The 26,894-nt window shown below is 40.6% G+C and overlaps 1 protein-coding gene across 3 annotated transcripts in view; it reads left to right on the forward strand.

The window, feature by feature from the left end:
- Positions 1-26,894, forward strand: part of grid2 (glutamate receptor, ionotropic, delta 2) — a 652,613-nt gene that overhangs the window by 615,050 nt on the left and 10,669 nt on the right. For all 3 annotated transcript variants that reach the window (XR_001858518.2, XM_017712845.2, XM_017712844.2), the window contains exon 14: positions 10,854-11,020. Coding sequence is in view for 2 of the 3 variants with exons in the window: in XM_017712845.2 (XP_017568334.1) it covers positions 10,854-11,020 (167 nt within the window). In the remaining variant the exon portion in view is untranslated. The remainder of the gene's footprint in view (positions 1-10,853; positions 11,021-26,894) is intronic.

Consider the following 26,894-nt stretch of genomic DNA (forward strand, 5'->3'; position numbering starts at 1 on the left):
GTCCTTAGTGATTTTCTTAGTGTCCATTTGTCAGTTTCACACAAAATATAGACAGACACTCTAATTACAGGCAAGAAGCAGATGATGGACACATGAATCCAGCAGGTACACACAGTGAGAGGCAGATGCCGTGTGTTTCAACTTGTCTTCTATGGCTCATAAGAGTCACATACAATCTCACCATTGTATTGGAATGGAAAGAGCAGACACTACAGATTCAGGGACCTTTTGATCCATATTTCTGTGCAGTATGATCGCAAATATATAATAGTAACACAGAGTAGCAGCTAATTTGACACGCTGCCACATTCATCAACCCCAGAATGTTCAGCATACCAAAGTTAACTGCATCATTTTTGTGCAGCTGAAACTCAGAAAGCCTGTCTAAATTGAACCTGCCTCATTAGACAGACCCCAGATCCACTTCGTCTTATTTTCCAAACCATATATAAGCCAAAACAATGCCATAACAGTAACACCACAAAACCATAACCTTAAACTTTGTCTCTTGTCTTTTCTTTTTCTTCTTTAAATCTTCAGCTCCAGATGTGTACATTCTTTCTTGAGACATGATTAACCAGTTGCTTTTTTCTCCCCCTCACTCCAGCATCTTAGACAACACTGCCATTGCCTTTAATGGCCTATGAGCTACTGATTTTATTTAACATGGGATTTTGAACACTGGATTTTATTTTTTGGGCATAATCTTCAAACATATCATTTTTATAAGCCTACATTGCTACTGTTTATAAAACTGAATGAATGAATTTTCAGATGCTCACAAAAAAAGATACTAAAAAAAAACATGCTGCTTTTACTGCACATTATTAATTGTCACCTAAGGCTGCTATAACAATCTTAAAACTTTAAAAAGCAGTTGTTTTCTAGCTATGCTAAAGCTACAGCCATGAGGCTGTTGAAAGCACCATATATTGCCTTGGCCAACCCAATTAGAGCTTTTAGTCCCATCATTTATTTCATTTATAAAAAACATTGGCTCTGTCTAAAAGACAGGAGGCTGAGCTGGAGGTGGCGGAGATGAAGATGCTGAGATTTTCGTTGGGAGTGACAAGGCTGGACAAGATTAGAAATGAGCAGATCAGAGGGACGGTGAAGGTGGAGCAGTTTGGAGATAAAGCCAGAGAGGCCAGGTTGAGATGGTTTGGACATGTGTTGAGGAGGAATAGTGGAGATATTGGGCAAAGAATGTTGGAGATGGAGCTGCTGGGTAGAAGGAGAAGAGGTAGACTTCAGAGAAGGTTTATGGATGTAGTGAAGGTGGACATGGAGAAGGTTGGTGTGAAAGTAGAGGAGGCAGTGGATAGGGCAAGACGGAGGCAGATGATCCGCTGTGGCGACCCCTAAAGGGAGCAGCCGAAAGAAGAAGAAGATTTATTTCATTTATAAGTTTACTGAAGCATTTGATATTTATTATAAGAATGTAATTCAATAAAAACAATACATTGAATAGATTCTACAGGACATAAATGCCTACTCGCATGTTCTTGCAGACCTGTAGTCTAAATGATGTAGCTCTGAATATTCCGTCCAACTTCTGTTTGCCGAACAACATCTGAACAGACATCACGAAGCTTCTACAGTGACTCAGCCTTTCTATTTCTTTCTGCAATATGAGTCAAAACAGCCCTCACACTGACGTTTACACCAAGGGCTTAATCAACAGTTAAGAGATGCCCAGATAAACAGATCAGAGCAGAAGAAACCTTTGGTAAGGGAAAAGAAGAAGAATAAACATTGTGTTTGTGACACCAAACCCTAGACTAAGATAAAATGCTCTGTAATATTGTTTGTTAGCTGGCACGATGACATCAGACCTTTAGGGCTTGAGATTTCTCAACAAGCCCCAGCGGGAGAGCAACCAAAAGAGCCGACGGCCTCACAGGGCAACTACATTTTCTCCCAGCAGGCACGTCCGCTTTTGTCAACTAGCGCGCTCTTTTCTCTGGCAAAGTTGGCGACACCAGCGCTAATTGTGTTTTGGACTCGCGCTGATGACCTTTTAAAAGTAGACCTGATGAAGGTTCGTGTAAAAAGGAATGGCAGTGCATTAAACGAAGGTGTGGATCAGCTGTGTTGTTAAGGTATAATGTGTCCTGATATGAACTTTTTAGCTCACACAGTCCTAAATTATATTTTAATCTGTTATTTGTTGTTATATGCAGAATTCTGTCAGCTCTCTGCCTTAAATTCACAGAATTTAAATTTTTATGTTTTGGTTCATGAGTGTTCTTTCATGACAATACCCAGTATGTATCATGCAAATACATCATACAAAGGTTGGGAATCCCTGTGGTGTCAAATCATCCTAAATGTTAGCCTAGTGACTGCTAGCCTGATCTATAGGCTAATAAAGGTCCTTCCTCGACAAAGCTAAATCATAAAGAAAACAGTGCTTCTATCTTTATTGTGCAAGAAATGGATGCCACAGACAAGTTTCCCACCCTTTCAGACAGAGAAGAAGCCAAACTGAGGGAAGATATTTAGATAACCAGGTATCTACCTTGCTAACCTTTAGCTTTTGGCTTGCTGCGCTCCTCTTTTCACGAGTCATTTCTGTCATTGTTCCGTCCATTGTAATGATTAAAAACAGCTGGTATGGTTATACAGCTGCAATGGGATGTTTGGCCTTCTAGCAGCGACTTCAGTGTTTTAGCTACCTTGTGCATTCGTCAGCTGCCAAAATAAGTAAAAAATAAAAACATGCCCCCCTCCAAAAAATAAACAAATAAATAAATAAAAAATCCATCCCAGAGCAGTTATAGTTATTCATGAGTTTCTCACAAGGGTGTTCCCTTGTCTTTAAACAACTGTGGCGCTGATGAAGGATGTGAGAAGGTGTATTTACAACAGTGGTGATTTTTCAGTTTGGCTCTTTAACTAGTGATCAAAGGACTGCTTCACGTAAAACAGTGGTCAGTCACAACGAACAGCAATGAATGAAACCTGTTACAGACCAATAAAGCTGCTGTTACCAGTTTTTGTTCATTATTAGCAGCATCAATATTTCGGGGTAAAGTTTTCTTTAAAATGAGAGATGTCACCATTTCGATGCACCCAGTATTGCAGAAATTTCTGAATTGTAAATCTGGGCCAACTTAATAACAATATCTAGACTAAAATATCATAAAATTGTTTGTAGTGCAAGAAAATGTGAAGTAAATCAGGTAATAATATCAGTAGCAACATGTAGTGAGTAGCTAGCTATTCAGCCAAGCAGGCTGCTGCTGTGTCAGCTGTGTAGAAAGTTTGATTTCATTAAATATACTTCCTTGCTAAAAATGTTGGTAATTGTAACGTGGAGCGAGGTAGTGGATGCATATGCGGAGGTAAGCGACTTTTATTGAGGGCAAATCCAAAATCAGGGTCAAGACTGTCCAGGGTCATAGAGGCAATATGGTGAGATTGTGGGGCAGACATGACATACCAGAATAGGACAGAACTAACACATCAAACAGATTCAAACAAAGACCAATACATCCAACACAGACCGATACAAAGACCAGCCAACACTAAGGGCAAACACAGGGCTTAAATAACAAAGGGTAAACGAGGGACAGGTGGAAAACAGGTGGAGACAATCATGGGCGGAGACACGAAACAAGGGGGCCGGACTAGAAAAACAAAAACGCGCATGGATAAGACTGGGAGGGGCTTCATCGTGACAGTAACGTATGGTGGAGTAACCTAAGGCTGACAAGATTATGTCTACAGCACTAAAATATGTTTAGTGCTGTAAATATGTTCAACGTTTATTCATATTATGTCAGTACAATGTCATTTATTTCATAAAACATCTTATGTCAGGTTGCGAGAACCGACATAAGCACTTAATAAATGTTCAAGTAGTGCTTCATAAACACATTATTCAGTGCTTATGAATGCGTAATGAAGTCCTTATGTAGGTAGCCTTCAAATAAAATGTTACCAATAATTCCTGCTGTCTGTGCAATTTTAACATCTGGAATATAATCAATAACACAAGGAAAAAACATCATGCGTGCTGGCAAAACTGCTGATGTTTTCCACACCATATTTACTCCACTTGTGAGTGGCAGGGGACACATACCTGACATTAACCACCTGTCCTTTGTTTTTTCTAAAGCTAAAGTGTAATTTAAGCAATAAGTGTAATAAAACTGAGTTTTGCCTGGCAAAAGCTAATGTTTATGTGTAACGACAGGCTTATTGTCAGACAGTGTTGATAAGCACACTAGGGCTGTCAGATGTGGTTAGAAATCAAATTCAAATTTTCACTTTGTTTTTTGGAACCTGTTCCAATATATTCAAATTTAAAGTTCACTGACTCTCTCGCTCATCAGCAAGTGCTGGAGCTTATCCCAGCACTCACTGGGTGGAAGGCAGGAAACACCCTCACAGGTCGCCAATCCAACACAGGGCAGGCAGACAGAGATACACAACCACACACACATGGAGGCGTAAGTTGCAGCTGTATTTTGCAAAGAAAATAAGTAACAACTGCAAGAAACCCCAGCTTTCCAAATCAATGGTATGTCTAACATATGTCTGTGTTTAAACTAGTTATTCTCAGCTTGGGGGTTTCGAGTTATGAGATGGTTGTAAACAAGTACACATGCTTATTCTGACATGTCTTAGAGAAAAGGCTTTTCCATAAAATTCCTATACCAGTGATGTCCTGTTGTCACTGTAAGTTAAAGAGTGGCTGCTTTTGAAGCACAAAGACGCTGACTGTATTGAAAGTAAAAGTCTGTAACTGCGATGAGTAACTGCAGTTGCTATGGAGCAATCACTCACCCAGCTTCCTTACCCTACAAATATTTTGTGATTATTAGTGTACTACGCTACACAATTGGAGCGTCCACATTTTGAGCATTGGGTAGTCAGAAAAGTCAGCCATCTGAAGCAGATCATTCAGTTCCTTCTCATTAGAAAATACACTGTATTTATATATGAAATTGTCCAAAATCTCTTGGTCTGCTGAAGCATTAGGAGTTCCTTTCATTGGAACTAAGGGGCCGAGCCAACTCCTGAAAACAACCCAGAACCATAATCCCCCCTCCACCAAACTTTACACTTGGCACAATGCAGTCAGGCAAGTTCCATGAAACTCATTCCATGAAGCTCTCTACGCTGTTCTTGAGCTGATCTGAAGGCCACATGAAGTTTGGAGGTCTGTAGTGATTGACTCTGCAGAAAGTTGGTGACCTCTGCGCACTATGCCCCTCAGCATCCGCTGACCGCTCTGTCATTTTACGTGGCCGACCACTTCGTGGCTGAGTTGCTGTCGTTCCCAATCGCTTCCACTTTGTTATAATCCCACTGACAGTTGACTGTGGAATATTTAGTAGTGAGGAAATTTCACGACTGGACTTGCTGCACAGGTGGCGTCCGATCACGGCACCACGCTGGAATTCACTGAGCTCCTGAGAGCGACCCATTCTTTCACTAATGTCTGTAGAAGCAGTCTGCAGGCCTAGGGGCTCGGCTTTATACACCTGTGGCCATGGAAGTGACTGGAACACCTGAATTCAATGATCTGGATAAATGAGTGAATACTTCTGGCAATATAGTGTATTTCTGCCCATTAGTACTGTTCAGCTTATTAAGTACAGATACCTCCTCATTCAGAAAGACTGTACTGTTTCAGATGGCAAACCTTTTGGATTTGGACTATTTTTGTGGTACAGTACGCTAATAATCACAAAATATTTCAAAGGTGTATTTTAAATATTATTATAATATTATTATAATATTAAAAGGTGAAGCTGCATTGTTAGTCAGGAACATCTGCCATCTGGAACAGCTCAGTAATTCTGAAGAAGGTGGTATGTTTACTGTATAAACTGAACAATGCTAGTGGACGGTTCTCGTCCGAGGTAACTGAATGATCTGCTTCAGAAGGCAGGCTTTTTGGACTGTCCAGCACTCTGAATAGGGATGTCTTGTCCTTTTGAATGTGCCTTTCATGAATACTTAAATGTCAGATCTTAATTTGGCAGCCTTAAGTCCCACCTTCACTTCCTACTTTGAGCTCCACTTTTATGATGTGATTTTTCTAACTCAGTTTTCACGTCTACATTCCCATCCACATTCAAACCAGATTTCCTCACCGCTGTCTCCAGACGTGTGCTCTCATTATGAGACCGTTTGACCGCACTACAGTGCCAGTATGATAAAGCAAAATGTGGTATAGCGCTATGACTATTTAAAAGGTTTCTGAGTTTCTAATCAATAATTTGTTGATTTTAGAGCTAAAAAGATATGTTCAGTATGTCAGCATCATGAAACCCCCTTTTCCCTTCAAAGAGCTGCTGATTTTTACAGTTTTGATGAGTTCAGAGAAGAACTTTGTAATAACCTGAATAATCCTGCCGTTTCTATACAGCGAGTCACTTTGAAGATGAAGAGCTGCTGATATGCCTGACTGACTTCTAAACTCTATATGGCTCACTTCACTGTAATTAGAAGCCAGACTCGCACTGATCACTCGATATTAAATGAGTTCAGCTGCATTGCCACTGGTGAAACAAAATGTCATGTTTAATATGTTGACTCCAACATTTATATGTATGTGTGAGTCTAGAGGGGGGTTAAACGGCTTTAATGCAGCAATTATGAATCTTGTGAGAGCTTGCGTGCGTACGCGTGTGCTTCGATTCCTCCCTTAGAAACAATGCGCTGATTAGGATGCGCAGAGCGGTGGTTGTTTGAGGGAAAATTGCTTGAAATAATTACCTTGGCACAATTAGAATCACAGCCCCCCTGATTGCCATGGCTGTGAGGCTGTAGTTCTCACTGTGAGACATGCTTCATCGTCCTCTTCTTAATGTGCTCCAACTCGAGGACTAGCAACTTTACTGTCTTTCCCTATGTCTGGAATTCTTTTAGTCACTCTTCCAGTTCCTTCTTCATGCTCTAAAAAAATGAAGGTTCCTATATGGTCTGAAAAGAAAGCTAAAAGCCAAAGCCAACCCTTTAATGGGCCCGTATAAAAAATAGGAAGATGAGGCAAGAAATCTATGGTCGATCTATTGCAAATAGCCAAAGACTCAAAAGAGAATAAACAGGATACTCACATTTACACCTAATCCCACAACATACAGCACATCTTTAAAATGTAGCCAGTGCAAAATCCCATTGGCAAACCCTCCTGTGTTAATAACTGTAGCCAAAGTTTTGTTTTCACTTCACTATACATGATACACAATACTGAGTTTAGTGGGGCATGTTTATTGATTGGTGGGGCATTGCCTAAATGACTACTGACAAGAACCACTGATGCCAAACCTGCATATAGAGCAACTGGGCTGCAAAAACAGCCAGTTTTGAATGGATTGTTTTTGTCGTGTTACGTGTATAAGCCTATTTAGCATATTTACATATTCACTCACCGGCCACTTTATTAGGTACACCTTACTAGTAAAAGGTTGGACCCCCTTTCGCCTTCAGAGCTGCCTTAATTCTTTGTGGCCTACTTTCAACAAGGTGTTGGAAAGGTTCCTCAGAGATTTTGGTTGGTTATTTGAGTTCCTGTTGCCTTTCTATCATCTGGAACCAGTCTGCCCATTCTCCTCTGACCTCTCACATCAACAAGGTATTTTCGTCCACACAACTGACCGCTCACTGGATATTTCACTGGATATGTACCTAATAAAGTGGCCAGTGAGTGTATGTCTTCAAAGCACGTAGAAAAAACAGTGTTCACTTCGAAGGGATAAAGAAAGGTTGGAACATAGCCTTGTAAAAATGAATTATGAAATGAATAACAATTACCCATCATTAGTTGACCTCTGAAATGAAATGAAACATGAAGGACCTTTAATAGGTATAAAACATTTTAAAAGGTTCTTCCCGCTCTAGAAGAACTCTTCCCAACCAAAAATAGTTACATCAGTCAAAAGCTGTTTAGGGACTCAAACGTGGATCTTTTGTGGAATCAGTGTGTAGACCCTTTGTTTCCCCTTTATTTTTAAGAGTGTATGTTGTGGCTGTGTTTTTAAGTTATCCTCCTCTAGTGCAGCGCCGCTCTAATGTGGCTGTGGCTCTTGTGCTTCCCGCATGTTTTCCGCCCTTGCCTCCTGAGCTCAATTGAATTGGAATCGATAAAAAGCGCCTCCAGTACGGCTGGACACACTCCATTCCTGCCTCTCGTCTTCAATTTAGTGTTCTTACACAGTTACTTAGAGAGCAGAGGAAGAAGCAGACCCACTATTTTTAGTCTTGCTGGAACATAAGGAATTAGGGTCACATTACGTCTGAGCATGTTTTAGATCAAAACAACACTGCTTCAGTATCATAGCCGGGTTTAGCACAAGTAGCAGGGATTGTATAACCAGTTTAAGCCATGTTTCTGCATTTTTTCAACATATTTTGTGTTTTAATAATGTAAATTATTGATTTTGTTTTTGCCTTCATTTTGAAGTGGGAATAACACGCGGCAAATGTTAATAGACTTAAATTTCGTTTGTGTCAAAAAACTCCTTTTTGAGCAAGAGAACTGTTTACATTTACAGCATTTGGCTGACGCTCTTATCCAGAGCGACTTACAATTTGATCATTTTTACAGGTAGGCGAAGGCGGTGTTAGGAGTCTTGCCCAAGGACTCTTATTGGTATAGTGTAGGGTGTTTACCCAGGTGGGGATTGAACCCCAGTCTACAGTGTAGAAGGCAGAGGTGTTAACCACTACACTAACCAACCACCAATCAATAATTTGTTATTTAAAGCAGTCAATAATTTGCCATATTAAAATGATAACATTACGCTGTCAGACTGCGCAGAAGCAGTGATGGTTGAATACTGAATACTCCGCCATTCAGTATTCAGGAAACATGAAGAATACATATCGGTAAGGCACATGGGAGAAGCCCTGCTGTTGTAATTTTCACTTCATTCACACCATTCCTTGCTCTTACTGGATGGTCTTTTTTCATGAAATTCTTGTTATTATATCTCATGCAAATCCACTTACTTAAATGGAATAACGAAATTTTTAGTTATTTTGGCTCTCATCACTGATGCTCCCATAATCCTACCGCCATCTCATTAACTTCTCAAACAATTGGGCATATTCTAATAACAACATCTTGCAAATCTGACTATAAGGTGGGTGGATGTGTGGTAGATGTTAATGACATGTATGTTACTTGTCGCAAAATACCTGCGTGTGTCCAGTACAATGATGATGCTAAGCTCATCATTTAGTAACTCTGAGAACTGGCCCTCAACCTTGATTGATCAGACATTAGCAGGAACTACAGGGTTTGTAAAGAAGCTGTTTATTGGGTCCTTCTTTCAAGTATGTCTTTACATGCCGTGCACTGACTTTGAAATAGTTAATAAGTGAGCATTTTCATGTTTCTTTTAAAGATGGTATATGTTTGTTAAATTTGGTATTATAAAAGGATGAAATTTGATTGCATTCTGAATACTTGCTTCACGAAATGTAACTTGGACAGAATACAGATACTCTTTATTCTGAATACATATATGTAACTTGTATTCTGTGACATCGCAGCCCTATAAATGGGAGACGTACAGTAGCTTGCGGGTGGGAACTGGCAACAGTTGAATTTGGGGTGGAAAAGAATTGTGTAATTATAGCTAAATAAATCACAGATAAGCCGTGCACGTGTACAGTGAGGAACGGTAAAAACACAGGAAAGCCATGTGTTTGGACCTACTTCAAATTCATAAACTGCTGAAGTCGTGACTGCTGTGGTTGCAGAGGTGTGACAGCTCCTTCTGTCATAAGAAAACTTGAATGACGAGAAATCCGCAGGGGGGCCCGGAGGCATCAGCAGGCTTTTACAGCAGATTTTCATTTGAACAAGCCGGCAAAGCTACACAGATTGACCTAGTCAAGTTGTTTGGAGCCACTGAGGTGTTTATGCATGCATGTTTATGCTTTAGCCATTTATGCACATTTATATATTGGCCATCTTCAGAGATCTAGCAGTCTTTCAGATCTCCTGGTCTCGACTGCAGAGGTGTGAAAATTTTATGAGCAAACCATGAAAACGTTTAAATGTCAGAAACATGGCTAGAAAACAAAAATGAGGGTTTTTTATGGCTTGACTTTTTCAGAGAGGCAATAACTATCAATCTTGTCTTAATATCAGCTCGTTTTGGAAATTCCTCAACATTCAATCTTCAAAGTGACTTTATTCAAGGTCCAGCTTTACTTTAAAAGGAGGCCATCAGGGGTGAGGACCCATTGATTTTTGCATAAGCCCTCACCTTAAAATGTTCTGGCTGAGGTGAAAGGGTCCCTTTTGCTTGACTGACTCAAGGATATCACCTTGTATGCTGCCAACTGTGTGGATACCCAGTAGAAATGGAAGCTGATATTGAAGATATTGAAGGTTAAAAGGCTTTCATGTTCTCTCCTTTGTTTGACCTTTCTCTGCTTTAGGGACTTCACAAGAGAAAGCAAACATTTCAAATTGTCTGTTCTTTGAACTCATATAGCTCCAAGAGGAGAAGACTACCAGGTTGGCGTGCTTATTTATGTGACCATGACAAAGTTTGAACCTTGCAAAGGTGCATAATGTCCCTTAACTGTCAGATTTGTCCATCTGAGTTTTGCTACAGGCCTCTGCAAACAATTAGAGAAAAAGGCAGACAGGCACATTTTGCCCATATTAAATGCAGCTGTTTTCATTTTTTCAATGACATGCTGTTCTCTTTGAGTCTTACCAAAACAGTCAGCACCTGCTTGTATTATTAGAAACGAACCATTTGCTTTTGAATCTGTCTGTCTCTCATGCATCTGCTCGTCTTGAATATGATTATCATCTTTAGAGTCTCTGATTTGACTGTATTGTTCTCTCTTTTCCTCTATCTCTCTTTCAGGTGAAGTACGGCCGCTTTGCATTTGTGTGGGATGCAGCTGTGCTGGAGTATGTGGCCATTAATGATGAGGACTGCTCGTTCTACACGGTGAGCAACAGTGCGCCGGACAGAGGCTACGGCATCGCCATGCAGCACGGTAGCCCCTACAGGGACATCTTCTCTCAAAGGTACTGTATGATAAAGGTACCTGCACCACTTCTATATATAGTGGGTGTCATTAGCAGCTACAGTTTGTGTCCACAGTTATTGGCCATTTTATGAGAAACACCTACATTGTGTCCACAATTATTGGCCATTTTATCAGAAACACCTACATTGTATCCGCAGTCGTTGGCCATTTTATCAGAAACACCCCCTTTGTATCCACAGTCGTTGGCCATTTTATCAGAAACACCCCCTTTGTATCCACAGTCGTTGGCCATTTTATCAGAAACACCCCCTTTGTATCCACAGTTATTGGCCATTTTATCAGAAACACCCCCTTTGTATCCACAGTTATTGGCCATTTTATCAGAAACACCTATATTGTATCCACAGTTGTTGGCCATTTTATCAGAAACACCTACCATGTATCTACAGTCACTGGCCATTTTATCAGAAACACCTTACATACCTTACGTACAGGTGCACTTTGTAAGGCCCACTACTGATCAGGTGATGGTGGAACATTCTGAGTACAGCAGTGACACTGACATGGTAGCAGTCTGATATGATAATGAATTTTATTGATCGTTAAGTGAGAAATACCTACTTGTAGCGACACCTTGTGGTCATTGTACATATGTGTAAAGACAATGCTCACACACAATGTATTCCAAATAAATAAAATATCAAAACATCAACCTGTCATCATTTTCACAGTGTATCAACACCTACAACACCTGCTATTGCCTAGTTAAATGTTCATTTGCTAATTCTTAAAATTATGCTACTGCAGACCAAACACTGAAGTGCATTAGACAAGTATTTTGGCTACATTTTTAAATGAATTCATGAATACATTTACATACATTTATTTTACTGTGGTACATTTCTGTGTATTTTGATTTGTTAAGATGGCGACATATTCTGAAATACATTTAATGTTTGGAATGTATTTCAGCATGGATTGCAATGTATTTGAAATGTATTTGAAATGTATAAAAATACATGTCCAAATATATTTTTTTTTCCACATGGGGAAACAATGACAACAAGTAGCTGTATATAAATGACTAACAACCGACAAACAGTAGAAACCAAAAAGACAACGCTGAACAAAATGTACAGATAAGAGAGCAAAATGACTCGAGTCAAGTCAAGAGGCTGTTATTGTCATTCCATCTACGTACAAGTACACAGTGGAGTGAAATTATGTTCCTCCAGGAACATCACGGTGCAACAAGGAACAAAAAGCACAGAGTGCGAACGTGCAGACATGGTGTGCAAACAACAAATTAAGCAATAAATATGATAAATTAAACAGACATTAGACACAGTAAACAGACAGGACAGTGCAGCACTGACACAGCGCACATTTCTGGACATGAGGTAGTGAGAATAAGGTGCAGAGATATTTAACATGCTGTGATCTGTGAGCAACATACATAAACACAGTAGTTACTGAGGTAGGAAAGCAGTGGAAACACAATGAGGGGGATGTTTTGAGTTTTGAGTCACTGGTCTTCTGTTCAAAGTTAAGTCAAAAGTCTTGGTAACACTTTATTTGAAGGCTACCTGCATAAGGGCTTTATGACGCATTCATAAGCACTGAGTAATGTGTTTATGAAGCACTACTTGAACATTTATTAAGTGCTTATGTCGGTTCTCGCAACCTGACATAAGATGTTTTATGAAATAAATGACATTGTGCTGACATAATATGAATAAACGTTGAACATATTTACAGCACTAAACATTTTAAACCCTATACATAATTGCATCAGTCATCTTATCCATGCCATGGAGGGAAGAGGGGGTGGTTTCCAGGCATATTTCACCTGATATCAGTACAATGTCGTCTTAAGAATGCTGACATAAATAGTTATGTATAGTGTTTTAAATATGTTTATATGTTTATGTGAATGCGTCATGAAGTCCTTATGTAGGTAGCCTTCAAATAAAGTGTTACCAAAGTCTTTTTTGATGTTGGATTTTGTGAATTTGTGGCTTGAGTCTGACTTGAGTCCATGTCATATGAGTCTGCATTTTGGTACCTCTGCTGTACTGAGAATGATCTACCACCCAAGTAATATCTGGTAAGCAGTGGTCCTGTTGTTCCTTTCTATTGATGGCCAACGGTCAGCCTACATAGTGCACTTGTACGGTAACTAAAAGGCCAATGAATTAGGTCTAGATTACCTTGATAAGCACTTGATGAGCAGTGTAGCATCTTGTCATTGTGTGGTTGGAATATCCAGTCAGTTTTTGTGGTCTCCTCTTCCTTTAAGTGAACAGAAGGGATAAACCCCTTCAAACACATCAAAAGAGCTGCCAAACATCTGCATATGATACATGGGTGTATCTGAGCAAAGGACTAAGCCACATGTTTGGTGAAGAACTGGGACATTTCACTTTGATCATTTTTGAACACTTTTCTTTATATTGGTTTGAGAAACACAGTTCTTGGTGGTTTGATTAAACTGGTGCCAATTTGCTTGTTCTAACAGTAATAATAATCTGCTGTAGCTTAGCACTGACTCAGACTAAGATCCGTAGAAGTAAACACCAACTCCGCGTCCAACATTGCACTCAAGACTCAACTAATCTCAAGCCAGCACTGCGTCCATACTGCAGCGCAAACTTGGCATAACAGAGACACACCATCAAATCCGAATGATAAACTCATCTTCATGCTGTGTTGTTTCCTTTACGGCGGTTTGTTAACCGCTTTATATTCTCACAAGATTTGAAAAGACTTGTTCCATCAGCATTAGAAGCCAGGGTGGCTCCCAGTATGTGGGCTTTCCTCCTATTATTGCTGTCAGTATGCAGAGCCCTGTGTTGTCTGTAATGGTGCTTATGAAAGTAAACAAGCTATTAATTGACAGTCATATTTAATTCCTTGCCATTACTGTTGGGACACTGTCAGGCTCACGGGGAGCCATCAGTGCTGATTTTAATAGAGCAGCTTGCTAAATGTGTCCCCTATGGCTCATGAAACATTGGCGAGGGAAAACAGACCAAGCTCTATGATACATGCTCTGTTTTGAGACTTCTTGCATCAGACCACTGCGCGGAGCATATCATTGCTGTCATATCAAAACTTAGCCATTCCTTATTTATTTATTTATTTTTTACGTGTTTCGATAAGCCAGCTGTGTTTAACATTGTATGAACATTTAATGGCGAATGGACAAATAAGATAAGATAAGATAAGATAAGATATACTTTTATTATCCCACTGGGGGAAATTTGCATTGTTACAGCAGAAAACACAGTGGGCAGATAAAGAGCAGTAAGTAGACAAAGATGTGCATCACACATAAAACAAAATATAAGATATACTGTAGAAATAAATAAATAAGCAAGGCGTCTGTTTGCAGAAAAATATTAAAAAATAAAAAATAAAACTAGAATTAAGATACCATGCATTAATTAGAGGTAGGATAAGATACAGGTCTATGTGGTGTGTTCGTGATAGAGTGCACCAGGATAGAGTGAGGTGTGAACCCATAGTGTGTTTACGACGGAGAGTGTCTGAGTCTCTGCTAGGACAGGTTTTGGTTGTAGAGCCGAACAGCCGTGGGGAGAAAGGAGCTGCGGTATCTCTTTTCCGCATCACAGGTGGAGGAGCCGGTCACTGAAGGAGCTGCCCAGTGCTGCAGCTGCCTCCTGTAGAGGGTGAGAGGGGTTGTCCATTATAGATGCAAGCTTGGCCAACATCCTCCTCTCCCCCACCTCCCCCACTGGGTCCAATGCACAGCCCAGGACAGAACCAGCCTTCCTGATAAGCTCGTCCAGTTTCTTCCTGTCTGCTGCTGTAATGCCACCTCCCCAGCAGACAATGCCGTAGAAGATGGCTGATGCCACCACAGAGTCATAAAAAGAGTGGAGAAGTCCACCCTGTGTTCCAAAGGACCGGAGCCTCCTCAGCAGGTGGAGTCTGCTCTGGCCTTTCTTGTATAGTGTGTTGTCAGACCAGTCCAGTTTGTTGTTTAGATGAACACTTGGTACTTGTAGACAATCTTGACAATCTCAATGTTCCTTTCCTGGATGTTCACTGGAGTGGGTGAGGAGAACGTAGTCCTACGGAAATCCCCCACCAGCTCTTTGGTTTTAGCCGTGTTGATCTGGAGTCAGTTCTGCTGGCACCAGTCCACAAAATTCCTTGTAACTTCTCTGTATTCGCTTTCATCGTTGTCGGCGATGTAGCCACTGATGGCAGAATCATCAGAGAATTTCTGGAGGTGACAGGTTGAGGTGTTGTGGGTGAGGTCCGCAGTGTAGTGGGTGAAGAGGAATGGGGCCAGGACTGTTCCCTGTGGGGCCCCTGTGCCGCAGAGCAGTGTTTCTGATACGCAGTCCTTAAGTCACACATACTGCGGTCTGTTTGTGAGGCGGTCCATAGTCTATGCGATGAGATGGTGATCCACCCCTGCTCTCTCCATCTTGCTCCCTAGTAGAGTGGGCTTGATGGTGTTGAAAGCACTTGATAGATCAAAGAACATGATTCTAACAGTGCTTCCCACCTTTTTAAGATGAGCGAGGGTTCTGTGGGGTAGGTAAGTTATTGCATCCTCCACTCCAATGCCTGGCTGGTAGGCAAATTGCAGAGGATCCATAGCTGGTCCCATCAGTGGACGAAGATGGCAAGAACAAGTCTTTCCAGAGCCTTCATCAGATGTGAGGTCAGTGCCACTGGTCTGTAGCCAAATAGACATAGCCCAAAATTGGAATAAAACCTTAATTTATAGAAACATTATATAAAGATACTTTAAAAACATTTGTTCCTGCATTTCTGAGATACAACAGAATATAATAACTGAGGATCAGTAACTCAGCACTAGTCCTTACGAGGCAATATTTTGGTGGCGTATTGGTCCAATTTGCTTTTCCTTAAATTGACTTGTGGTAGCTTGTGTAGATGAAAAGCATGATGAACAGAGGAATAAAAGAGTCTATGACAGCAAGATGACAACAGTGATAAATATAAGCAAAAGACCATATGTTAACATAGAATAGCGTGTACGATACATGTCAGTCCTCACAAGCCACAGCACTTTGTAAACTGAATTTAGAGCTTTACAAGAGGGAAAGCACTAATCTCCAAAGAGCTTTGGCCTGGAAGGAGCCTGGTTTGACATGCCTGGCAATTAGGACAATCAGGTCAAATTTGCATCTAGACATGCATGTTTATAAGCAGGGCATATGTGCATATAGATTTTTGTTTGTGTGGGTGATATTTTCTGCACCCTAAGTGAAATTGCTGTGTGACTGACCGTGTGCATTTGGAATACCACTTGTCTTCATGCACAGTTCTTTGATTACTTTTTTATTTACACCAGCCATAACATTAAACTCCTCATTCTCAGCACTGCAGCAACACTGACAAAGGGGTGCCGTGTCAGCATGTGTTGCGCTGGTGTGAGTGGATCAGACACAGCAGTGCTGCTGGAGTAAACACTGTGCTCACTCTCTGTCCACTCTATTAGGCACACACACCCTGTCAGTCCACCTTGTAGATGTAAAGTTAGAGACAGCAGCTCATTTGTTGCTGCAGTTTGTGTTCATCTTCCCCTAGTTCTTCACTGTTGTTCACACCTGTTGGCTAGATATTTTTGGTTGGTGGGCCATTCTCAGTCCAGCAACAACACTAAGGTGTTTAAAAACTCTGGCAGCACTGCTGTGTCTGATCCACTCGTATCAGTGCAGCACACACAAACACACCATCACCACATCAGTGTCACTGCAGTGCTGAGAATGATTCACCGTCCAAATAATACCTGCTCTGTGGTGGTCCTGATCATTGAAGAACAGGTTAAAAGGGGGCTAAAGTATGCAAAGAAACAGATGGACAACATTCTGTGAATGTAGAACCACAAAGTGCTCCTATATAGTAAGTGGAGCTGATAAAATGGACGATGAGAGTAGAAACAAAGTGGTTTTAATGTTGTGGCTGATCAGTGTAAGTTACGATGTAGGTGGACCGTTACTGACTGATGTGTCTAAGCCTGCAGTGCACTGAAGAAAGAGAGTGAGTGAGTCTTACAGAAGGTATTTATTTTTGTTGGAGGTGTAACACAGAGGTCAAGATTGTTCTCTCTTTGAGACATATACATTTCAGTAGTGTCAAGTTTGATTCAAACTGACTTCCAGCGCCAGAAACAGTCAGTCAGTGGAGTGGAGTGTGTTTGTAGAGGTTCCAGTAGAAATAGTGGGATCATATAGCACATGTCGATTGGCTGCCAGTAAGTAAAATGATACTGGAATGAAACTGGCCTGTATGTTGGACCTGAACATTGCAGAAACAAAAGATCATTTTCTGGCAGACTGTATTCCACAGCATCAAATATTAATGTTCATTTTTCTTGACATTTTGTTGTGGAAAAATATGGTCTGTTGCTCCTTTAGGATATATGTGAATGATAGGCGCATAAATATCAAAGTTCTGGTTTTCCCTGGCCAATATGGAGTCTGATTCAGTATCTGTGTTTTTATAGATAATCCAGTGTACACTCCACTTACTGTGAGGTCAACACAAACCAGCCCAAATTAGACAAGATAGGTTTGCCTATGATGAAGTATGATAGTTAGTGTTTCACTAAAATCACGTTGTACTGATGCATTCTGTTCTGTGGCTTGCTTTTATTTTAATGACTATTTTATATTGGGTTATATATTGACCTAAACTCTTACGCCAAAGTCAGGAACCACCCATCAATTAATTTCCAGTCAGAACAGTCATTAAGAACAAGGTTTTTACAGCATCAGGGAAAAAGCAGAAAAACTTGACGGAAAATTAACGGAAAATTACACCGAAGCCTCAGCACCTCAATATAATAACACATTTTTGCCTTTATTGCAGCTTCCGTTATTTTTAAGAGACTCGCTCTCAGGTTTTTGAGAAATCTGCAGGGATATTTTCAACGCCTCCAAAGCTCAGTCTTCAGTCTTCAAGCATTTTTTTTCACAATCCAAATGATCCCAAACACGTTCATCAGTGAGGTCTGGACTCTAGACTTACTAGTCCTTGTTCTTATTTATTTATTTATTTATTTTTCAAATAATCTTCTCTTTTTTTATTTCCGTATCTCAATAATGACTTCTTGACAGCTACGTGTCCTGTCAGACCCATAATGTTATGTTGTATTCTTTAAGTGGAAGGATGGACAGAAACACCTGTGGATTTTTTTCAGAAGCAAGAGTGGAGCTTGATTTTCTCCCCTATCAGAGATAAAAGCTTTGAGTTCTGTTTATCTGGTGGTGATATTTTGGTACTCTACCAGGTCTTGCATGGTTTTGTCTATATCTTTTAATCAGATTTTGAACTCCAGATTCGGAATTCTTGATTTTCCTTTGACTTTTATCTTCCTTATACAAGTTGTGCTTAATGGCCACTTTTTTTTTGTTTTTGCGTGATCGGGAAAAAAAAGTCTGTGTCGCCTACGTGTGCGTTTGTGTACTCTTGGCCGCTCGTTCTAGATTCCAGGAGATTTTATCTGACTTGTGGGCATCAGGGAGCCACTATGTATAATCATATAATATGCGGGAGACTCCCAGAGCTTCCGGGACACTTGGGATGTCTGGGTATGTGACTTATGCACAGTACTGTATGATCCAGTTTGATTGTAATAATCAGTTACTTTATAGTGCTACAGTATGTAGCATTATGACTACATGTCTGATATATGCACAGTTCTGTGGACTCTGAGGTGACAGTTCATGTGTTGATGTTTTGAAATATAATCAGAAGTGTCTTCACAGCCAGGGTTCCATGTGGCACCTTGGGCAAATTGGTATTTTGACAAGATTGACCTGAAAGCTAACGTATTCTCATTAGAGCTAACTCGACCTGCTAATCACCGACATTTGGCATGACGTGGCGGCAGTCCTTTCGCAGGACAGATGTGAATCTAGTTAGATTCTCTTGGCAGGCGCCCATGGGTAACAGCTCCTACTCAGCCTGTATAAAAGGCTGTGAACAAAGTGGTGCCTGTGAACACGGCATTTCAAGTCCATTGTCATGCTGATCGAAAGTGCTTGCAATTGTGGCGCACTATCTCTGCGCAACTGGCAACCCAGTTGTTGGGTTAATGCATTGCATGAACACTGCATGACTCTTTTGCATGGGAAACTTCTGGCTATTGGTTTAAGCTTTGAAGAGTTGAGCTAAACCCCTCCCAAACTCTCCAAACTTAATGAGCGATTATAAGTAATTACAGAGAGCGATCCCTCGACTCGAGGTGTGTGTGTGTGTGTGTGTGTGTGTTGTGGGGTGGGAGGGGAGTTATACAGCTGTCTCTCTCTATTAAGATTATTAGTTTTGGCACCTCTGCAATGTTCTGATTCATTTTGTCAGCTGTGAAAACTAGTGCCTTTTTATTCTTCGATTTTTACCTTACCCTTTTTTTACTTGTCATTCTTTCTTGCTGATATCTAGTAGTTTGTCTGCCTGCAGTCAGAGACATCTAATAACGTGATCATTTCTGCCGCAGCTGGTTGCCATAGCAACAGCTCCAGCTAGTCCAACACTCTAATCGGAGTGCAGGGCCCAGGAGGAAGGATAGCCGAGTGAGGAGGACTGCATGACAGACAAGACCTAAAGGAGAGAGAGCCACAAATCCCTGCCCACAACACACCTCCAAGAAGGGAGAAATGAGTTTTGCAGCAGACATACATCCAAAACACCTCAATGCGGAACTCCGGAGGCTTTTTTTGGAGTCGTCTGGGGTCTCAGCTGAAAGCTTGTCGCATTTAAAGGAATACTCCGACATTTTCCCAACCTAATCTCATCCCCTGAAAGAACAGACACTCTTTGATTCAACAAATATTTATAATAGAAGTGAAAGGGCAGATGCTAAAGCAGCTGTCTATTGGTTTCCATTTAAATGTGTTTTAAAGCAACAGGTTCTCTGTTCGTTTACTAAGTACGGGGGAGGAATCAAAATGATCTTTGAAGCTTATCTTTAAACCCGACTAGCTCTTGGCCAAGACGGACAACTGTAAGAAAAAGTCTAAAATTCCTTTCAACTGTATCAGAGCAGTCTGGACCCTTTTAACCATTAGCAAGGTCAAGCATTTGCAATTAGCCCATGCAAATGGACAGGGGCCCAAGCCAGCTCAGTCTGTCTCCACATTTGGTCAGAAACTGGGAAGCTTTTCCAAAGTGGCGGATTGCAGGGACAGGCACTGAGTAAAGTAGTGCGTTTGCTGCCTGTTAGATGTCGTCACCAGTCTATCAATCAAAAGCGGCTGCTTTAACAAGGATATGGGCTTACAGCCTCTTCGTCTTGATCTCATTCGCTCGGTCTCACCCTCCTCCTACTCCTTCTTCTCTCCCAGAGTTGTGCATTAGCATGCAGGCATGTTACTCAAGCACCTGATGCATAGTCTCTGTGCACCTCTCTGTACCCAGGGCCCAAATTAAGGAACTGTCAGGGCGAGACGTGTGGAGAAAAATTAATAAATAAATAAAACGTCGACTGTTGCAAATTAGCAAGCTGTTGTTTTTCCTGCTGGTTCTTTAGGTGAAGGCAAAAAAAGGGAAAAGGGGAGCGGGAAGAAGACAGAGAGGGAGATAGAGATAGAAACTGGACGAAAAGGACGAGAGACAGACACACGGCGAATGTGACCTGCAAAGAGCTGGGTGTTGCAGAAAGACAGTAAAGATATTTGTGAGTGTATTAATAATAATAATAAATGACATTTATATAGCGCCTTTCACAAACCCAAGGTCGCTTATTAACTCCTCTACATTAGCTTTAGAATTTAGTCTACACTCTTAAAAACAAAGGTACCAGAGGATCCCTCACTGCGATGCCATAGAAGAACCACTTCTAAAGGATATGTCTTTAAAGAACATTTTTATAAGCAGTACGTGGGCATGTGAAGAACGTTTTATGAAGTTTTAAGGAACCTCCACATACTGTCAGTGTTTTCGGAGCAACCCTTCCGTGGTTCTTCTTTGGCATTGATCCATGAAGCCCATTCAGTTTTCAGAGATTAGTTTGCCTCACTGAGAGATAATTAATGTCTGTGTTGATACCTCTAGTCATGGCTCTTCCAGATCTGATGTAGTGACTTCCTCAGGTTGAAACAGGACTGCTGGTCCTCAGTGGACATGCCGTAAAAGATCACACCCTTCCTCATTTGCAGGAGGTGTCGGAGTGTTAATTCATTAGCCGATGGGGGTGTTAATTTCCCCTGGACCAGCTGCTTGAAACCCACAAGGTCGTTTGTGATCCTGCTTCTGAAATCTCGTTGTTTATTTCCTTAACTACTTTGTTTTTATGGAGGCTCTTGAAAGCCATGATGGTCTGGAGAGGAAAGCTGATTTGCAGAGCCATTAACGTTACAACGCTTGTTCGACACATTATGGTGTGCAGTGCCTTTGTGGACTCCACTGAACAGGCAGGTGATCAATAAAATGGGAAAGAAACAGTGGTGCCAAGGTAACAATGAGCTGTGGTTTGCAGCTACATTCTCTTCAGCTTGTATCACTCCATTTTCAAGTGATTAATTATATAGGGCCCCCCCGAAGCATTGAATAGATTTTCGCTTTAAAAAGAGTGGCAGAACAACATATGGAGACCTGTATAATTTGACAGGGAAGTGCCTGTTTTTTCACTGCCTCTGTTTCAGAACAGCTTCTCAACAATGACGAAAGGCAGCTGTGCCTTGCTGCTTATACATGTATAGGTAACAAATGGAAGTATACTTCTGGCCAGAGCTAATAGAAAAGAATAGAATAGAGAATAGAGTACAATAGGGTTGCATAGGATATAATCATTTGCCTAAAGGAACCTTCATTTGTGGTATTCAGTGGAAAAACATCATTCATTTGTGCTATTCAGTAGGAAGGCAATAGAACAAGAATATTACATGCTGTGAACACTTAGATCTCAGATAAAACACAGAACAATTAGAACCACATAATGTGAGAAATTGCAGCACAGAATGAGACACTCTCTTTAAAGCACTTTTGTGCAGCATGTTCTGTCCTTTTTTTGTCTGGTTAGAATGCTTATAATTAGATGATTAGCACGGTGCTAAAGCAGCACATCTCCTATGGAATGGCATAGTGTATTGAGGTATATAGTAATGGACTTTTTCTATTAGTTTCAGAAGCTGATTTTTCAAAGCGTGTCAATCCTGCCTCTCTGACAGGTCTCTATATGAAGTGACCTTCTGCGGGTGGAAGGTTACTTTCCGTCATAAGAAATAACAGAGCTGCCATGTCCAGCTCTGGAATATCAAGCCATCCCCTGGCTGTAACCGTTTACCAAGCCAGTATTACACCGTGTAAAAGCTAGTGTTGAGGTGTGGACTGTAGTAGATAAGAATGACCATTGGGAACACTGAGGTTTATAAATAGCTGCTTGCCAAGCTGCTGTATGTATTGGACATTAAAAAGAGCACAGGGTTTCATTTCAAAACATATTAGAGACCACTTTCAAGAATTTTTTTCCCTTTATATACATTGCTGGAAGTGGCCTTTATACATCTAAGCAATATCGGTAACACTTTATTTGAAGGCTACCTACATAAGGGCTTCATAACACATTCATAAGCACTGAATAATGCGTTTATGAAGCACTGCTTGAACATTTATTAAGTGCTTATGTCGGTTCTCGCAACCTGACATAAGATGTTTTATGAAATAAATGACATTATACTGACATAATAAGAATAAACATTGAACAGCACTAAACACATTTAAACCCTATACATAATTGCATCAATCATCTTATCCATGCCATGGAGGGAAGAGGGGGTGGTTTCCAGGCATATTTCACCTGATATTAATACAATGTCGTCTTAAGAATGCTGACATATATAGTTATGTATAGTGTTTTAAATGTTTAGTGCTGTAAATATGTTCAAGGTTTATTCTTATTATGTCATTTATTTCATAAAACATCTTATGTCAGGTTGCGAGAACCGACATAAGCACTTAATAAATGTTCAAGTAGTGCTTCATAAACACATTATTCAGCGCTTATGAATGCGCCATGAAGTCCTTATGTAGGTAGCCTTCAAATAAAGTGTTACCGAAATATCAGTGCTTTATTATGATTAATACCACCGTGATCAGAGACATAAAATGTGTTTTCCAAAATACGCCAACTGTCCTACTTTTCAAAAACTCTTTGTATCCGAAGGGAATGAACCTCTTCATGTTCAGATGGTATTGTATATCTTTACCACCTTTTGAAAAAAAAAAAAATCTAATGACTTCATCTTGCGTGGTCGAGTGTTTCACTGCGCTTGTTAGGCATTAATAATATAGTTCATTCCCTTGAACTGGACTGACCTCAGCCCTTGATATTTTCTCAAACACTTTTTGCTTTCTCTTGTAATGCATGTGTGCAGTGTTGCATGGCTAAGTGTTCTTGACACACTCCGTAAGTGGTCTTTAAATTTCAAATCACAGCAAAGCCCCCCCTTGCCACCCCCGTTGTGTCAGCAGTGTCAAATGTGTTGGCACAATCAAAAACACAACACTCAATATTGATAAAAGGCTGTGAGCCATACCACCTGACCTCTATGTAACCTCTACAGATGGGATTTGAAGCCGAATGCACTGGCTTTATATTGTACACAGTGCTGGTAGTTTATACAGTGAGAAGATAAATATTGGGACAGTGAGGTGAAATGGGTTCTTTTTGTTATGTGATTAAAAAATGTGTATTCCAGATTAAAAGATGAGCATGAGATTAAAGAGAATGACAGGACTGTATTCTAGGTTTCAACCTTACTAATGTACATTTTTTACTTGGTGGCTACTCCTCAAGTTTGAGATGAGCATATGTATTGGGACAAATGAATGACAGGTGATTCTGACTGCACAGTTGTTCTATATTCCCTTAATTCTAAGCACATATAAAAAGCTGTGAATGTGTAGGGTTGATTGGAGTAATTAGATTTTGCCTTAGGGGTCTTGGTTTTTGTTATAGGTACAAAAACGAGATGAATTTAGCAAATTGACTATATTGGAAAAAACAAGCAGGCAGTTTTGAACATGAGTTTAAAGCAAATACCCGTCAGAACCGTTGCAGAATGGGCATTTTAAAAACAACAGTATGCGATCATATTGAAAAAGAAAGAAACAACTGGTAGTTTAAGCAATTTGTGATGATCAGGTCATCCCAGGAAGCCCACAGCAGCTAATGAAGAAAAACCCCCCAAAATACATCCAAGGAAATTAACACAGTGTTCTCCAGAGTGTGAACGTGTCAGTATTCACCTTTCATGGAAGACTTCACGAGAAGGAATACACAAGCCACGCACATCAACAACAAGAACAGAAGGGCCACGTTGGAATTCATAAAGAAGTGCAAAGATGAGCCAGAAGGGTTCTCGAGCAAAGAGAGTGACACTAAGAAGCCACTTCATCTTTCAAGCATGGAGGAGATAGTGTCATGGCTTGAGCAAGCATGGTTGTTTCTGGAATGGTTCACTGGTCTTTACTGATGATGTCACTGCTGACCTTAGCAGCAGAATCAATTCTCAAATGTGCATAAACATCTTGTCTTTCCATGTCAAGACAATGACCCAAGTTCATTAGAAAGAAAAAGTGGAAAGTTGCCAAGTCTGTCTCCTAATTTCAACTAAATGAGCATCAATGTCACCTGGATTGAGAACCTGAAAACCCCAAACAAAGCAGTAAGAAGAAGGAAGAAAGGGCCTGCCATAAAGGCTTGACAGGACATCCATCCATCTATCCATCTAAATAGGGTTGCTCGAGCCTATGTCAGCGGTCATTAGGCAGAAGGCAGGATACGGGATACAACCTGGACAGGTCGCCAGTCCATCGCAGGGCTTGACAGAACATTCCAAATTAAGTTATCAAGTATGTGGTGATGTCAATGAGTTACAGACCCATTTAACATGAGGCAGGTTAAGGGGTTGGGACCAAACACCAACTTTAATTTGTCCCAGTGCTTATGCTCAGCTGAAGTAGGTAGAGTGAAAATAACACAACAAATTATATTTTTTCAAGGATGGTTTGTTATATGATAAACATTTTTCACAAATGCAGGCTTACATTCTGTTCTTTAGTCACATGCTCATTGTTTTGATCTGGACTACACATTTTATAAACATGTGAGAAAAGTAACCGATGCTGAGATTTTCGTTGGGAGTGACCAGGATGGACAAGATTAGAAATGAGCAGATCAGAGGGACGGTGAAGGTGGAGCAGTTTGGAGATAAAGCCAGAGAGGCCAGGTTGAGATGGTTTGGACATGTGTTGAGGAGGAATAGTGGATATATTGGGCAAAGAATGTTGGAGATGGAGCTGCCGGGTAGAAGGAGAAGAGGTAGACCTCAGAGAAGGTTTATGGATGTAGTGAAGGTGGACATGGAGATGGTTGGTGTGAAAGTAGAGGAGGCAGTGGACAGGGCAAGATGGAGGCAGATGATCCTCTAAAGGGAGCAGCCGAAAGAAGAAGTAGAAGTGAGAAAAGTAACCCATTTCACCTTGTTGCTCAAGTAGTTTTGCTTCTCTCTGTATAAAGTACACTGCATGTAGTAAGAGGAATATAAAAGGACGTCTGCATGTTCAGGGACGTGTTCAGTGCTTTGAGCCAATATTAAGATAGATGTTTTAAAACATGTACATTTTGTTTTTGCTGTAGTCGTGCAGGCTGGGGAAGGTATTCTCGCACAGCATGTTCCATTCAAGATCACTGACATTCTGCACAGAGCTGTAATCAGTAACGTAAGCTATTCTTTTTTCCAAATGAAATAGGAAAAAATATTCAAAACAGTGGAAAAATGCTTCTAAACACTGTACAGGGCAATTTACACATCACTGCCCTGGAAATACTAAGAATGAAACAAGTCTTTTTGTTTGCATTAGAAAACCCTGTAAATAATACTCATCTGGCCCACGCTGCATTTTATCACATACTGAGTCTCCTGTGACCAGAAGAGCTATTATTTACTTTTGCTTGGCTTGCTTTCTATATAATGAAAAATAATCAGAAATGTTGGCTTGTTTTCCTGCCACATATCATGTTCACTACCAATGCAATCCATTTGAAGTTCTTTTTAATTTTTCTGAGTATGTTTTATGTAATATGTTTGATTAATATAATCAGAAATCAGAAATAAAGAGGAGTAATTAGGTTACAGCTTTTACTCTGATCTTTTTTGCATGTTATGTTTGTGTGTGTACGTGTGTTAATGTTTCCATTTTGAGTATTAAACATTATAAAAGTTATAAAAATCGAATACACTATATGGACAGATGTATTGGGTCACCTACACATTACACCTGCAGGAGTTTTCATGACGTCCCATTAATAAATCCACAGGCGTTAATATTGAGCTAATCCCTTGTTTTCCGCTATAACAGCTTCCACTCTTCTGGGAAGCTTTCTACAAGATTTTGGAGTGTGTCTGTGGGAATTTTTGTCCGTTCGTTCACTGATGTCGTATGAGAGGGTCTGGCTCACAGACCCTGTGCTAGTTCATCCCAAAGGTGTTTGATGGGGTTGAGGTCAGTGCTCTGTACTGGCCAGTCAGTTCTTCTACATCAAATTCACCCAGCCATGCCTGTATGGACATGGCTTTGTGCACTGGGGCTCAGTCATGCTGGAACAGAAAAGTGCCTTAGACCAAAATGTTCCCACAACATTGTAAGCATACAATTGTCCAAAATGTCTTGATATGCTGAGGCATTAAGATTTCCCTGAAACTAAGGAGCCAACCCCTGAAAAACAACCCCATAGCATTATCCTTCCTCCACCAAACTTGGCACAGTGCAGTCAGGCAGATAATGTTCTCCTCGCGTTCACCAAATACAGACTCGTCATTCAGACTGCCAGATAGAAAAGCGTGATTTATCACTCCACAGAAAACATTTCCATTGCTCTAGAGGCCAGTGGCCGTGTG

Source organism: Pygocentrus nattereri, chromosome 28 (genome assembly GCF_015220715.1).
Source record: "Pygocentrus nattereri isolate fPygNat1 chromosome 28, fPygNat1.pri, whole genome shotgun sequence".
Classification (NCBI taxonomy): Eukaryota; Metazoa; Chordata; class Actinopteri; order Characiformes; family Serrasalmidae; genus Pygocentrus; species Pygocentrus nattereri.